This window comes from Saccopteryx bilineata, chromosome 4, assembly GCF_036850765.1.
Source record: "Saccopteryx bilineata isolate mSacBil1 chromosome 4, mSacBil1_pri_phased_curated, whole genome shotgun sequence".
Taxonomy (NCBI): Eukaryota; Metazoa; Chordata; class Mammalia; order Chiroptera; family Emballonuridae; genus Saccopteryx; species Saccopteryx bilineata.
Window position 1 is genome coordinate 285,367,177 of NC_089493.1, and position 16,339 is coordinate 285,383,515.

The 16,339-nt window shown below is 46.1% G+C and overlaps 1 protein-coding gene and 1 non-coding gene across 3 annotated transcripts in view; both read left to right on the forward strand.

The window, feature by feature from the left end:
• GLYR1 (glyoxylate reductase 1 homolog) overlaps positions 1–16,339 on the forward strand; it is a 46,737-nt gene that overhangs the window by 22,927 nt on the left and 7,471 nt on the right. Inside the window, exons 10-15 of one of the 2 annotated variants that reach the window (XM_066274988.1) lie at positions 5,626–5,725; positions 10,335–10,445; positions 11,131–11,232; positions 11,712–11,874; positions 12,166–12,345; positions 12,672–12,796. In XM_066274988.1, the coding sequence (XP_066131085.1) occupies positions 5,626–5,725; positions 10,335–10,445; positions 11,131–11,232; positions 11,712–11,874; positions 12,166–12,345; positions 12,672–12,796 (781 nt within the window). The remainder of the gene's footprint in view (positions 1–5,625; positions 5,726–10,334; positions 10,446–11,130; positions 11,233–11,711; positions 11,875–12,165; positions 12,346–12,671; positions 12,797–16,339) is intronic. The other variant, XM_066274989.1, reaches the window with a different exon arrangement.
• On the forward strand, positions 4,818–4,924 carry LOC136336905 (U6 spliceosomal RNA). The gene has a single exon (XR_010731640.1). It is a non-coding gene; the product is annotated as a U6 spliceosomal RNA (small nuclear RNA).

The window sequence follows — 16,339 nt, forward strand, 5'->3', positions numbered from 1 at the left end:
CAGTCCGTAGCAACGTGGCTGCTCATGCATAGCAGCGCATTACGTGTGTCTGGCGCTTGCTGACGTCATCAGTGGGCAGGTGCAGCAAGCGCCAGAGGACAGAAGCCTAGGAGGCGGAGAGCCAAGAGAGCCTGTGAGACAGCCTGCTGGTGTAAAAAAGGTTAATAATGTAAAAACAGTACACACACCATACACACAATACTGTGTAAGTATAAGGTGCTTTGTGTGTAATTACACAGTATACAAAGCAGCTTACACTTACACAAAGCACCATACATTTACACAGTGTGAACTACATCGGTCTTATACTATAAGAGACCACTATAAGATGTAGTTCACACTGTTCCCCAATGTATAATTATCTCCCATATCTCCCACTATTTTCCCATATTCTGAATGAGGAAACTGCTGAAATCAGCTGTTTCCGGCATTGAATCCGTCTATTGATTTCATTGGGAGTGCGGTGGATTTTGTGGAAGAGAGCTCCCGAGAATCTCGGGTTATCACACAATCTGCCGCAGCCTCCTTTTGATTTCAGTAAGAGGCGGAGAAATGACAGTTTCCGACACATTTCTTCCTCTCCTATTCAAGTCAATGGGAGGCCGCAGCAGATTCCGCTCAAATGTAGAGCATGTTGCTTAATTTTTTCCACACTAGAACTTTTCCTAGAGCAGAATAATTCCAAAGGTGGAATCCGCCACCCCCAATAGACTGAAAGAGGCCTCACACTGAGGAATCTGCTGTGCGGATTTTGCAGTGTAAAAGATCTGCCTCCTATAGAAGTCTATTGGGGGTGGCGGATTCCACCTTTGGAATTATTCTGCTCTAGGAAAAGTTCTAGTGTGGAAAAAATTAAGCAACATGCTCTACATTTGAGCGGAATCTGCTGCGGCCTCCCATTGACTTGAATAGGAGGAAGAAATGTGTCGGAACTGCATTTCTGCCGTACAGGGGATCTCTCTTCTGCGGAATCCACGGGTCTCCCATTGAAGTAAATGAGATGTGGATTCCACCGCAGAAACCGCTGCTTTGTAGTGTGAAAGAGCCCTGAAAGATACCATGCTGTGCAGAAACTGCAGTGTATCCTATGACGTAGTTCACACTGTTCTATATAGAAAACTTGCCACTAATCTGGAAAAAACAGATCCATTAGTTAAGCAGCTATTTATGGAATGGTAGCCCCAATACACTAAGAAGGTCCATTAGTAATAAATATTTCTCAATATATAATTAAATATTGTTTTTGTGATTAATCACTATGTTTAAATTATGTTTGATTTGTAGCAATGAGAATACATAATGCATATCAGGTATTTACATTCTGAATCATAACTGTAGCAAAATTACAGTTACGAAGTAGCCACCAAAATTATTTTTTGGTTTGGGGTCACCGCAACATGAGGAACTGTATTGCGGGGTCACAGCATTAGAAAGGTTGAGAACCACTGGCCTAGGAGTAAATTGACTTGTAGGAGACAGAGTTGTCCTTGCATGTATTTTGGGGTTGGCTTCCTAGGACTCTGGTGAGTCTGCGAGCAGGGAACACGTGTCTCTATGGTTCTCAGACTTTTCTGTGCCTCAGAATCACCTGGAAAGCCGCTGGTCAAACACTGATTGTTGGACCCACACCTGGGTTTTCTCAGTAGGTCTGAGGTGTAGCCCGAAAATTTGTATTTTGGATAAGTTCCCAGATCTGCTGCTGCTGCTGCTGCTAGTTAGGAGACCACACTTTTAGAACTCCTAGCTTGGTAGAACTATGATGGAAACCCTGACTGTGGGGGGTGAAAGATAAAGATATTTAGAATAAAGCCCATCTTCCTACCTTCTCTTGCTCGTCCTGCTGTCACCTCCCAGTCCTTCTCATGCATCTGCCTGCTACTTGCTCTCTGTCCCACTCAGGCAGGTGGGAAAGACTTGACTTTAGCTTGTCCCCAAACCTTAACTTGCACCCACACTCGCCTGTGCACTGTCTGTTGGCCAGTTGTGTTTCCAGAGTCGTGATGATGAACAAGATAGCCAAGTCCGAATCTCCTGTCTTCCAAACAGTTCTCTCTCAGACTAGAAACAGTGCATCTTTTTCTTCATTCCTTATTTTTTGTGTTCTAGAAATCATTGATTCTACCAGTTATTTGGGGTGACTTCCCTTTGTAGGGAGGAGAGAGAGGCATGTTTTGTACTAATAAAAAGGGATATTGGTGTCACCCATTCATTTGATAACGATTATGTTGGATTTAATAATAAAGATCCAGGACAGAGTCTCAGTGCTTTCACCCAAGGCCTGTATTACCCCAAAGTCACATACTTTTTTGATGTGAGTATGAAGCCAACTACAAAGTTAACAGTATTGTTCTCAATCCTGTAATCCACATTCTCCATCTTGTCTCAAGGGCATCATGAAGGATGGTCAGTTGCCATGTTAAAAACCCAGCAGCTTCATCCCCGGGCCAGTTGGGCATCCTAGACACCAAGAAGTGGGAAGAGAGTTACTTCTCAGGTTTAGGACCATTGGGGAAACTTGCACGAACACAGATAGAATGACAGAGATCTTGTTTTTAAGCTTTGGCTTGATACTTGGTGGACAAGGGGGCAATCTGGTGAGGAAGGTGGTGGATTCCATTTTGACATTTGATTCAAATAACGTAGAACAAGAAGGAACAGAGAGAGTGTGATGAGGGGAACTCAGTGCAAGAGCCAGTTTGCAGAAGTGGTTGCAGAGAGACTCCCCAGAGACCGAAAATACCAAAAGGATAACACGGGTCATAGTGGAGGAGCTGCAGAGGATGTCTAGAGCTGAGAGAAAGCCCGGGGTGAAAACTAGAACGTGGTATAAGAAAAGAAAGAGGCATTGTTTAGTCAAGTCATGTGCCAAGAAAGACAATAAAGAAGTATAGGAACCAAGAGCCCCGACCTGGTGGCGCAGTGGATAAAGCTTCAACCTAGAATGCTGAGGTCAGCAGTTCAAAACAACTGGCTTGACATGTGAGAAGCAACTACTCAGAGTTGATGCTCCCGCTCTTCCCTCTGCCCCCCCCCTCTCTCTCTCAAAAAAAAAATAAGTGAAAATAAATAAATTAAAAATAATTTTAAAAGTGTAGGAACCAACTAAAGACATTTGTGCAAGGCAAAGTCATCTGAAAGTAATTTATTTTTTCTTTTTTAAAACATAGTGAATTGATACTTTTTAAAAAATATTTTATTTATTGATGTTACAGGAAGAAGAGGGGTAAGGAGTGAGAAGTATCAACTCATAATTGCCTCACTTGAGTTGCTCATTAATTGATTGTCATATGTGACTTGACCAGGCAAACCCAGGGTATCAAACCGGTGACCTCCGCATTCCAGGTCGACACTTTGTCCACTGCGCCACCACAGGCCAGGCAGCAGTAGTAATTAATAGCCCCCAAGTTCTCAGGGTTTCAGGAAGGAGCAGGCTTGGGAAGTGAAGGTAAGCAGAGCATAAGAAGGATTGAAATGGTCCTGTCGTTAGAAGGGTGTGGTGGAGAGCAGAGAATAGGATGGGCCAGCAGACAGCGGTAATGGGGACAGGTGCAGGAGAAGGCAGGCATGGGAGGAACTCACGCTGGGGAAGGTTGGCTCCAAAGATCAGGCAAAGCTCTGAAGAAGAGGGACAAAGCTTAGGTCCTGGCCAGATAGCTTGGTTGGTTAGAGCATCGTCCCAAAGTGCAGAGGTTGCTGATTCAATCCCTGGTCAGGGCACATACAGGAACAGCTCAGTGTTTCTCTCTCTCTCTCTGTTCTGTCTGTCCCCTCTCTCTTTCCCTCTTCCTCTCTCACTGAAATCAATAAATTTCAAAATAAAAAAAGAAGGCTGGCCTGTGGTGGCACAGTGGATAGAGTGTTGACCTGGAATGCCAAAGTCACAGGTTCAAAACCCTGGGCTTGCCCAGTCAAGACACATACGACAAGCAGCAAGCTAGGAATGAACTAAAGTGAAGCAACTATGAGTTGATACTTCTCACTACCTTTTTCTCTCTCTGTAAAATCAATAAAATATTTTTAAATAAATAAAAATTTAAAAAGGAAAAAGAGGGATAAGGCTTGTTTCTGCTGACAGGAAGGATGTGGGGGTAGCGTAGGTTTGGAGCCTGGAGAGGGAGGGAAGACTGGGGCCCTGATTTCTGCAGTTGAAGAAGGTGCTGACTCTGACACATCACTTCAGTTACTTGTCATGGATCCTGGTGTGCTGTCAAGTGGCATTTGAAAGCCTAGCGCTCAAAACTCTTGCAAAGCCCTGGCCGGTTGGCTCAGTGGTAGAGCATCGGCCTGGCGTGCAAGGGGTCCCGGGTTCGATTCCCGGCCAGGGCACACAGGAGAAGCGCCCATCTGCTTCTCCACCCCTCCCCCTCTCCTTCCTCTCTGTCTCTCTCTTCCCCTCCCGCAGCGAGGCTCCATTGGAGCAAAGATGGCCCAGGCGCTGGGGATGGCTCCTTGGCCTCTGCCCCAGGCGCTAGAGTGGCTCTGGTGGCAGCAGAGCGACACCCCGGAGGGGCAGAGCATCGCCCCCTGGTGGGCAGAGCGTCGCCCCTGGTGGGCGTGCTGGGTGGATCCCGGTCGGGCACATGCGGGATTCTGTCTGACTATCTCTCCCCGTTTCCAGCTTCGGAAAAATACAAAAAAAAAAAAAACTCTTGCAAAGCCAGAGACGAGTGTCTGCCTTCCCGCTGTCAGGGAATCAAAAGCTCAGACCCTCTGTCAAAGCAGCAAGGAAACAATTTGGAACACTTGCCCTAAGCAAGTGTCATACTTCTTTCTGTGGCAGTTAAGGGTTTAGAAATGCCCATTTAAATTTGGGAAGAGTGCTTGCTTCGGCAGCACATATACTAAAATTGGAATGGTACAGAGAAGATTAGCATGGCCCCTGCACAAGGATGACACGCAAATTCATGAAGCGTTCCATATTTTTAGGAGAATCTGACTTTGGGTGATGGGTATGCAACATAATTGAACAACAAGATAACCTGGACATGTTATCTTTGAATATATGTATCCTGATTTATTGATGTCGCCCCATTAAAAAAAATATATTAAAAAAATAAATTTGGTAAGACTTACACAGGAGAGCAGTAAGAAAAGGCACAATCTTGCTCTGCACTCACAGTGTTAGGACACTGCTGAGTGGTGTTTCTGGTGCTCTGACGTCCCACCCCAGGTTTAAAAGGAAGCAGATGCCTGACCAGGCAGTGGCGCAGTGGATAGAACGTCGGACTGGGATGTGGAAGGACCCAGGTTCAAGATCCTATGGTCGCCAGCTTGAGCGCGGGCTCATCTGGTTTGAGCAAAGCCCACCAGCTTGAACCCAAGGTCACTGGCTCAAGCAAGGGGTTACTTGGTCTGCTGAAGGCCCACGGTCAAGGCACATATGAGAAAGCAGTCAATGAACAACTAAGGTGTTGCAATGAAAAAACTAATGATTGATGCTTCTCATCTCTCTCTTTTCCTGTCTGTCCCTGTCTATCCCTCTCTCTAACTCTCTCTCTGTCTCTGTAAAAAAAATAAAATAAAAGATAAAAATAAAAGGAAGCAGAGCCTGTGCTATATTCAGGACACTTCTTTCCCTGTCCCTTACCACTCCACCCTGAACTCATCAGTCTCTCTCTTTTTCAGGATAGGATTTTTGGGCCTCGGCCTCATGGGAAGTGGCATTGTCTCCAACTTGCTAAAAATGGGTCACACGGTGACTGTCTGGAACCGGACTGCAGAAAAAGTAAGCATTAATGAGTGGTGCTTGTCAGATAGGGTGGGACCATGCCTTGACCCATTGAGTTGGAGAAGCTAGGGATGGGAATGTCTTCCTGATGTCTTCACTCAGCATTCTGCATGTGCTAGGGTAGGAGAAGCCAAGCGCTTACTCATGCAGGTAGAGATATAGATAAATAAGCTGCAAGTATTAGTATAAAACTAAACATTTTAAATTCCCCAGGAGTATTAAATAAAGTGAAAATTCCTTCCTCCCTGCCATTTCCTGAGCTAGCTCATGTTAGATATTTGCATTTTTTTTCCATGCCCACAGAAATATGAGCGTGTCTGTATTCTTAATTCATTGATAAGGAATGCACATAGATAGAACTGCTTCCTCCTTTTCAGTGGCTGTACAGTCATCGGATTGTGCAGTACAGTGTTCTTCAGTGATATCAGCACTGTCTACATTGTCCAGTGTGGTAGCCACCAGCCACATCAAGGCTAGTATGACAGAAGAATTGAAATTTTTTTATAAAAGTATTTTACTTAAATGTTAAGAAGAAAATTATATGTACTTAAAAATCATTAAAAGTTCATATGTTGGCCCTGGCCGGTTGGCTCAGCAGTAGAGCATCAACCCAGTGTGTGGAAGTCCCAGGTTTGATTCCTGGTCAGGGCATACATGAGAAGCAACCATCTGCTTCTCTCCCCCTTCACCTCTCTTTCTCTCTCTCTCTCTCTCTCTCTCTCTCTCTCATTCTCTCATTCTCTCTTCCTCTCCTACAGCCATGGCTTGATTGATTCGAGCACATTGGCCCCAGGCGCTGAGGATGGCTCCAAAGAGCCTCAGTCTCAGGTGCTAAAAATAGCTTGGTTGAAAGTGGTCCCAGATGGGCAGAGCATTGGACCCAGACAGGGGTTGCCAGATGAATCCCAGTTGGGGCACATGCAAGTGTCTGTCTCTGTATCTCCCTCCTCTCACTTTAAAAAAAAAAAAAAAATTCATATGTTAAAAACCAATAATTTACATAATTATAAAATCTAAATTAATGGAGGCCTGGCCTGTGGTGGCACAGTGGATAAAGTATCGAGCTGAAACACTGAAGTCGCCAGTTTGAAACCCTGGGCTTGCCCGGTGGACAAGGTACATATGGGAGTTGATGCTTTCTGCTCCTCTCCCCTTCTCTCTCTCTCTCTCTCTCTCTCTCTCTCCCTCCCCCTCCCCCCTCTCTCTTCTCTCCTCTGTAAAATAAATAAATAATCTTTAAATATATCTAAAGTAATGGGAATGCACAAAATACATGGTGGGGGCATTGGGGCAAGAGAGCAGAGAATTTTTTTTTTTTTGCGTGAGAGGGAGAGATAGGCAATTGAGAAGCATCAACTTGGAGTTGCATCACTTTAGTTGTTCATTGATTGCTTTCTTATACGTGCCTTGACTGGGGGGTTCCAGCCGAGCCAGTGACCCTTTGCTCAAGCCAGCGACCTTGGGCTCAGGCCAGCAACCTTGAGATCATGTTGATGATCCTGCACTCAAGCCAGTCACCTGGGGTTTTGAACCTGGGACACCAGCATCCCAGGTCTATGCTGTATCCACTGCGCAGCCACCAATCAGGCTCAGAAAAGGCAGAGTAACGAGGAGGTCTCGCCTAAGCAAAGGTGGAAATGTAATGTAAAGTTACATACTAAAAGAACTAAAAGGCCAAGATATGGCCCTGCCTGGTTGCTCAGTTGGTTAGAGCATTGACCTGATGTACCAAGGTTTCAGGGTTGCTCTCCAGTCAGGGCACACACAGGAATCAACCATGAATGCATAGATAAGTGGAACAAATAGATGTTTCTCTCCCTCCCACCCTCCCTCATACCCTCCCTCTTCTTCTCTTTCTCTAAAATCAAGAAATAAATTTTTACAAATGGATTAAAGGCCAAGATGCATGTGTGCTGTAGTAAAGACACAGAACCTCCAGGTAGCCTGGAGGGCCCGGGACTTCCTCTGGTAGAGATGGCTCGCTGTGAGTATGAGAAGGGTTGTCACTACGTTATGTTCAGAATGATAGAAATTTGAGAGAGTACTAAGCTCACTTCCTACCATATAAAATGTATTCCAGATATATTACTGACTTTTTTAACATAGATCTTTTTAAGCCTAGACGCATCGAAATCATTAAAGAAAAATGTGTATAGGTTTTCATTTTTTTCTTTTTCTCAATTATAGTTTACAGTCGATATTATTTTGTAGTAGTTTCAAATATATAGCATAGTGGTTAGATAATCATATAGTTGACAAAGTGTTTTCCCCAATATTTCCAGTACCCACCTGGCACCATTCAAAAGGTGAACAGTTCAGCCCTGGCCAGTTGGCTCAGTAGTAGAGTGTGTGGATGTCCCGCCAGTCAGAGCACACAGGAGAAGCGCCCATCTGCTTCTCCACCCCTCCCTCTCGCTTCTTTCTGCCTCTGTCTCTGTCTCTCTCTCTCTTCTCTCCTGCAGCCATGGCTCGATTGGAGCCAGTTGTCCCCGGCCTCCACCTCAGGCACTAAAAAATGGCTCCGGTTGCAACTGAGCAAGGGCCCCAGATGGGCAGAACATCGCCCTCTAGTGGGCTTGCCAAGTGAACCCCTGTCAGGGCACATGTGGGAGTCTGTCTCTGCCTCCCCTCCTCTCACTAAATTTAAAAAAAAAAAAAAAAAAAGAGGTAAACTGTTTTTAATAATACTCCTCCCTACAACAAAAATAAACGAAAGGTACACCAACTAAAAGTGCTTATAGCAAATATGATAGGAAAAGGATAATATGTTGATTTTATGAGCTACATAGTTTGATAACAAGATAAAAAGCTCACAGAAGAGGAAACAATTAAAAAACAAAGGTACTTAAAAGGTGTAGTAATCAGCAGCAATCAAAATATATTACACAGCTACTATTTTTAGCTAGTTAAACCCAGTAGGATAAATTTTAATGTATTTACAGATGCTCGGGGTTTTTGGGGGGGTTTTTTGTTTTGTTTTTTTTTCTGAAGCTGGAAACGGGGAGAGACAGTCAGACTCCCGCACACGTCTGACTGGGATCTACCCGGCACGCCCACCAGGGGGCGACGCTCTGCTGAGACCAGAGCCACTCTAGTGCCTGGGGCAGAGGCCAAGGAGCCATCCCCAGCGCCCGGGCCATCTTTGCTCCAATGGAGCCTTGGCTGCAGGAGGGGAATAGAGAGACAGAGAGGAAGGAGGGGGGGTGGAGAAGCAAATGGGTGCTTCTCCTATGTGCCCTGACCGGGAATCAAACCCAGGTCCCCCGCACGCCAGGCCGACGCTCTACCGCTGAGCCAACCAGCCAGGGCCTATGCTCGTTTGTTTTTAAGGGATGTACTACTCAGTGCTGGTGATTTGAGACCTTGCTGGTGATCATTCTATATTAACTCAGCCCTGTTGGAAAGCCATTTGTCCACATTTATTAAAAGCTTGAAAACCATTTGGAGCCTGTTTTAGTCCTAAAGACCTAAATTTTAAAAAACGTAAAGGAGAAGTATTATACATGAAGATATTTGTTGTAGTCATTTATAATTAAAAGCAGTCCAGCCTAACCAGGTGGTGGCGCAGTGGATAGAGTATCAAACTGGGATGCGGAGGACCCAGGTTCAAGACCCCGATGTCACCAGCTTGAGCGCGGGCTCATCTGGTTTGAGCAAAGCTCACCAGCTTGGACCCAAGGTCACTGGATCAAGCAAGAGGTTACTCAGTCTGCTGAGGGCCCCCGGTCATGGCACATACGAGAAAGCAATCCATGAACAACTAAGGTGTCACAAGGAAAAACTGATGATTGATGCTTCTCATCTCTCTCCCTTCCTGTCTGTCCCTATCTATCCCTCTCTCTGACTCTCTCTGTCTCTATAAAAAAATTTAAAAAATAAAAAATAAAAGCAGTCCAGATATCAAACTATAGAGGAGCCATTAGGTAATTCAGATATGTCTTTTGATGAAATATTTTGCAGCCATCCATTGTAAGTGATACTAAGGAGAGGCTACAGTATGGACAAATGTCTTACAATATATTAGAAGTTATATACAAAATAATAAGTTCAAATTATCCTAATTTTCTACATGCCTTTGGAAAAAGGAAATGGGTGGAAATATTAATGATGTGTTCTGTCATGAGATGTTTGGGGTGACTTTAATTCTCAGAAAAGAAAATTGAGTGTTTTTAGACTGCCAGAAACATCTCAGGAGGGGCTGGCAGCCTCCCAGCCCTGCTTCCCTAGCACGGTGCCAATAACTCAGGCAGGCACATGGTTTTAGCATAGCCAGGCCGTCCACACACGGCTGCAGCGGGGACTGTTCACACCCTGTCTTCAGACAGGAATCCTTCTGCAGTTTTTTGTGCTTACCTTGAAGTAGAACATCAGTCGAGGCACCAGGTGTGCGAAAACACCAGACAGTCCTTTAGGGGCCTATCCACTTCGTTCAGGAGGTCAGACCGCCGGCTCTGGTGCCAGCTCTGGGGTCCTGGGCTCCCAGCCTCAGCTTCCATCTCCTGCCTTGGGACGCCAGCCAGGAGGACTGGGCACTGTGTCTCTGGCCTGGCTATCGTGTTTTTTGTGCACGGCTTGCAGCTCACGTTAGGATCTGTGACTTTTGCAGTGTGATTTGTTCATCCAGGAGGGGGCCCGCCTAGGAAGAACCCCCGCTGAAGTTGTTTCAACTTGTGACATCACCTTTGCCTGTGTGTCGGATCCAAAGGCGGCCAAGGATGTAAGGATCCCCTCCCTCCCCTCAGCGTCTCAGATTGTGGCCAGGAAAGCTGGCCGGCCTCCTCCCCTTCTCCCCTGCACACGGAGTGAGTGTCTGCGTATGGGGGGTGGAATTTCCCTTCTGGGGGCCATCTCCCATTGTGAAGGGTGTTTGCATAAATTGAATACAGATTTCTTTAATTCAGAACAAAGAATGTCAGTGGCTAGGATCCCTGAGGTCTGTGCTGAACTGGTGTGTGGTGTATTCTTGTTAAGCTGGAAGCTTTGTGACTGAGTGCTTTTGGTCCATGTGCCAAGTTCCTGTGTTTATCACTTGTATGTTTTAATAGTTCAAGTACAACCTTAAAGGAAAAGAATGTTCAAGTGTAGTAGTCATTTTGTTAAACTAGTAACTAGTTTAATCCAAGTAAATTAAAAGAAGCCTCAAAACTCAAGCACTGAGGTACCATCTTTTAAATGGGAAGTTTTTAATAAAAAGGAATATTCTTTTTAAAGATAAATGGGAACATACTAGAAATACTTATCTTTCCTTTGCTTATTTAGTTCTTCCTTTCTCAGCCTTAATATTTATTAGCTCCTAATCAGGAAATGAGCTAAAAAAGCAAACGGGTTCTGACTTAGGTCTAAGGGGCTGCTGGGTGTCTAGCCAGCGGCCTGGGCTATTGCTTCTCCCTGTGTCTCCACAGCTGGTGCTGGGCCCCAGCGGTGTGCTGCAAGGGATCCGCCCCGGGAAGTGCTACGTGGACATGTCGACAGTGGATGCTGACACAGTCACCGAGCTGGCCCAGGTAGCAGCCTTGTTTGGGCTGGCCCTCCAGCATCCTTCTGGTTGGAGCCCAGGCTGACCATGCAATCAACTATGGGCAACTTGGTTACTCTAAAGCCAAAGCCAGAGAGAAGAGGAGAGACCACTAGCCTGTCTTCACTCTCCACCTCCAAAGAATGGCTGAAGTCAAGGGAGGGCCATGTCTGTAGGGTGTATGGTCGGCCAGGCAATTGGCACAGCCACCTTTGGTTATCTTTGGTCTTTCTAAGAAATTTGGAGTAAATGGGAGCTTAGGAGGTGAGCCCAGCCTCTCTGCTGCATGTGAATTAGGTACCTGTTGGAGGACAGTCTGCTGACCCTCCCACAGCATCAGTCTAGCACCATGGCTTTGGGGGCCTTGGTGTGAAGGGCTACTTACTCCCACCCAAGGACACTCCTTGCTCCCAACCTCAGACTGCTGGGAGAGGCAAGGCCTCCAGAAGCTGTGACTTTCCTTTCCAGGTGATTGTGTCCAGGGGGGGCCGCTTTCTGGAAGCCCCGGTCTCAGGGAACCAGCAGCTGTCTAATGATGGGATGTTGGTGATCTTAGCAGCCGGAGACAGGGGCTTATATGAGGACTGCAGCAGCTGCTTCCAGGCAATGGGGAAGACCTCCTTCTTTCTAGGTAACATATCTGCCCACCTGTCTGGCCACATCCCCTCTAGACTGCACTGATGACAACATCAATCCCGCACGGCCTCTCTGCCTGGGGCCCCCGTGGGAAGGTTTCCTTTGACTTGCACAGTCAGTGCCTGGAAGGAGGAGGAGCCAGAAGGGTCAGAGCCAGTTCTTTCGGGGGCAGGTGAATGGGGCCTTCCCTGGGTGTAGAGGTGGGTCCAAGTAGGGATGAGGGTGGGCAGAAAGTTGCTGCCTGTGGGATTCTTGGGAAGTGACCACGATTCATTGTCCTGCGCAGGTGAGGTTGGCAATGCAGCCAAGATGATGCTGATAGTGAACATGGTCCAGGGGAGCTTCATGGCCACCATCGCTGAGGGGCTGACCCTGGCCCAAGTGACAGGCCAGTCCCAGCAGACACTCTTGGACATTCTCAATCAAGGACAATTGGCCAGCATCTTCCTGGACCAGAAGTGCCAAAGTAAGTTGCTTTTGGCCTCTTTTCTTGCATTTTATTTTTGTTACAGCTGAGGAGCTGGTCAGACAGCTGTCACAGCTGTCTTTTCTTCAGGGGCTCATGGGGCTTGAAGGATGCACCCTCTCCGGTCAGGTCAGTCCATGCACCCAGGTAGAGAAGGTCCGGAGACATAGCAGATGGGATTTGGGGGTACAGTCTGGGAACTTCTCTTTTGGGTGTGTGAGTGAAGGGGTGAGCGAAATGCTAGGTGTTGAGCCCTGATGGTATTGCAGGTGATTTCTTATTTAGGATCCTTCTAATTCTTCTGATAAGTGGCTTTCTGTCCTCAGATATTCTACAAGGAAACTTTAAGCCTGATTTCTACCTGAAATACATTCAGAAGGATCTTCGCCTAGCTATTGCGCTGGGTGATGCTGTCAACCATCCAACTCCTATGGCAGCTGCAGCCAATGAGGTAACTAACTGCAAGAGCCAGTGGCACAAGTCCCAGCAGCCTTCCCTTGTTTTCTTCTATTCCTTTCCTCTACTTATTTTGGCTTTTCTTTGCTCTCTGATCTAACCTCTCAGGATGGCATGTCAGGTTCTTGATTTTAGATCAGCATTAAAAGTTGGACACTTCCTTCGAAGCCGTGCTTACTTCCCTGTGATAACTTCAAAGTTTATCAAATACTCAGGGTTTTCCTAGATGTCTAACAGTTACTGATTTCTACTGTATCTCTTTTGTGGTCAAAGAATATGCCTTGTATGATTTTTAACTCTTTCAATTTATGTGGACTTGTTTTGGGGCCCAGCAGACAATCTGTCTTCCTGGGTGTGCCATGTGCCCTTAAGAAGACGGTCCTGCAGTTGTTGGGTGCTGTGTTCTGCAGGTATCAGCCCGGTCAGGAGGGTTGGTGCCAGATCATCCTGACAGACCTTTCCTCTGGTTCTTTTTTTTTTTTTTTAAGACTTTATTTATTCATTTTAGAGGGGGGGGGGGGGGAAGGGAGGAGCAGGAAGCATAAACTCCCATATGTGCCTTAACCAGGCAAGCCCAGGGTTTTGAACCAGCGACCTCAGCATTCCAGGTCGACACTTTATCCACTGTGCCACCACAGGTCAGGCTCCTCTGGTTCTTTCAGTTGCTGATAGAGAGATAATTAACATCTCCAACTGTGATTATGGAATTGTCTGTTTCTTTAATTCTATACATTTTTCTTAATGCCTTTGAAACGCTTGTTTATTATGTTTTCCTGATGAATTTGCCCTTTTACCGTTGTTATGAAATGTCTTGATCTCTGTCTTGAAATCTGTTATCTGATTTTTTTATTTTATTTATTTTTTTTTTGTATTTTTCTGAAGTTGGAAACGGGGAGGCAGTCAGACAGACTCCCACATGTGCTGACCGGGATCCACCCGGCATGCCCACCAGGGGACGATGTTCTGCCCATCTGGGGCTTCACTCAGTTGTGACCAGAGCCATTCCAGAGCCTGAGGCAGAGGCCATAGAGCCATCCTCAGCACCCGGGCTAACTTTGCTCCAATGGAGCCTCAGCTGTGGGAGGGGAAGAGAGAGACAGAGAGGAAGGAGGGGGGAGGGGGGGAGAAGCAGATGGGCACTTCTCCTGTGTGCCCTGGCTGGGAATTGAACCTGGGACTCCTGCACACCAAGCCGACGCTCTACCACTGAGCCAACCGGCCAGGGCCTTTTTTTTTTTTTTTACAGAGACAGAGAGTCAGAGAGAGGGATAGACAGGGACAGACAGGAACAGAGAGATGAGAAGCATCAATCATTAGTTTTTCGTTGGGCGTTGCGACACCTTAGTTATTCATTGATTGCTTTCTCATATGTCCCTTGACCATGGGCCTTCAGCAGACCGAGTAACCCCTTTCTTGAGCCAGCGACCTTGGGTCCAAGCTGGTGAGATTTTGCTCAAACCAGATGAGCCCACGCTCAAGTTGGCAACCTTGGAGTCTCAAACCTGGGTCCTCGGCATCCCAGTCCAACGCTCTATCCACTGTGCAACCACCTGGTCAGGCCTGTTGTCTGATATTGATTTTGCTACTACAGCCTTTTCGTGCTTACTGTTTTCATGACACATCTTTTTCCATCCATTTACTTTCATCCTGTATCTTTAAATTGTCTTCTGTCAACCATTTATAATTGGAGCTTGCATTTTAATCCATTCTAACTATCTGCTGATTGATTAATTGCAGTGTTTAATCAATAACTTTTTTTAAAACTTTATTTTCATTTACTGATTTGGGAGATGGAAGAAGAGGGAGGGGGAGAGAGAAAGAGAGAGAAAGAGAAACACTGACTTGTTGTTCCACTTAATTGTGCATCGTTTGGCTGCTTGATTCCCTGACTGGGGATCAAACCCGCAACCTTGGTGTATCGGGACGATGCTCCAACCAGCTGAGCTACCCAGCCGGGGTCCATAAACATTTTTTAATTACATTTATTAAGCACCTACTCCGGCACTTTTTTTATATGTTTTTATTCATTGTTTTTATTGATTTTTGAAAGAAAGGAAAGGGGAGAGAGGAGAGAGAAACATCCATTTGTTGTTCTATGTATTCATGCATTCATTGGTTGATTCTTGTGTGGGCCCTGATCGGGGATATAACACTCAAGTGTGACGTCTCATGACCACACACTAGCCAGCTGAGCCACCAGCTAGGACCTACACGTGTACTTTTGGGAAACAGTTTTTTAGCGGTTCAGCTTTCTTATCTCAACCTGATAGAAATGAAATCTTTTTCCGGCCCTGGCCGCTTGGCTCAGTGGTAGAGCGTCAGCCTGGCGTACAGAAGTCCCGGGTTCGATTCCCGGCCAGGGCACACAGGAGAAGCACCCATCTGCTTCTCCCCCCCTCCCCCCCCCTCCTTCCTCTCTGTCTCTCTCTTCCCATCCTGCAGCCAAGGCTCCATTGGAGCAAAGATGGCCTGGGCGCTGGGGATGGCTCCTTGGCCTCTGCCCCAGGCGCTAGAGTGGCTCTGGTCGCAACAGAGTGACACCCCCTGGTGGGCGTGCCGGGTGGATCCCGGTCAGGTGCATGAGGGAGTCTGACTGTCTCTCCCTGTTTCCAGCTTCAGAAAAATACAAAAAAAAAAAAAAAAAAGAAATGAAATCTTTAAAAAAAAAAAGAGCTGAGCAGTATTAATCTTTACCATCGAGCTGCGATAAAAACATTTCATGAAGCACAAATATTAATTTATTTAGGAACTGTAGTTTCGGGTGTTGTAAATTGATACACATTTTCTTTTTCTTTTTCTTTTTTTTTTTTTTCCACATTTTCATTCAAGTTAAATACAGGTCTCAAATGGCTTATTCCAGAAAAAAAGAAAAAAAAACACAGTACTGCTATTTTCAGACCTGCCTTTTTGTTGTCATTTATTTATTTATTTATTTTTATGTATTTGTCAAGGGAGAGAAAGAAGAGGAAAGAGAGAGAAGCATCGACTCATAGTTGCGGCACTTCAGTTCACTGATTGCTTTATTCTCATGTGCCTTGACCAGGGAAGCTCCAGCCAAGCCAGTGACCCCTTGCTCAAAATAACCGCCTTGGGCTTCAAGCCAGCAACCTGTGGGCTCAAGCCAGTAAACATGGGGTCATTATCTATGATCCCACGCTCAAGCCAGCAACCTCGGGATTTTAAGCCTGGGCTGGGTCCTCAGCATCTCAGGTCAACACTCTATCCACTGTGCCACCATGTGGTCAGCTTCGTATTAATTTTAGAGAGGGGGGGGGCGGGAGACAGACAGGAACATCCATCTATTCCTGTATGTGCCCTGACCTGGGATGGAACCAGCAACCTCTGTTCTCTGGTGGACACTGTCAACTGAGCTATCGGGCCAAGGCAGGCAGACCTGCCTTTTTATAATTTATAAACATCTGTCCCTAAATTTCACATCTTCTGTTCCTTCCTTGCCTGAATATCTCAGAGTACTTACTTTACGCTTTTAGTTTGCAGTTCTGAATAATTTCAGATTTCTCTTGTGGGTTCTTTCTTG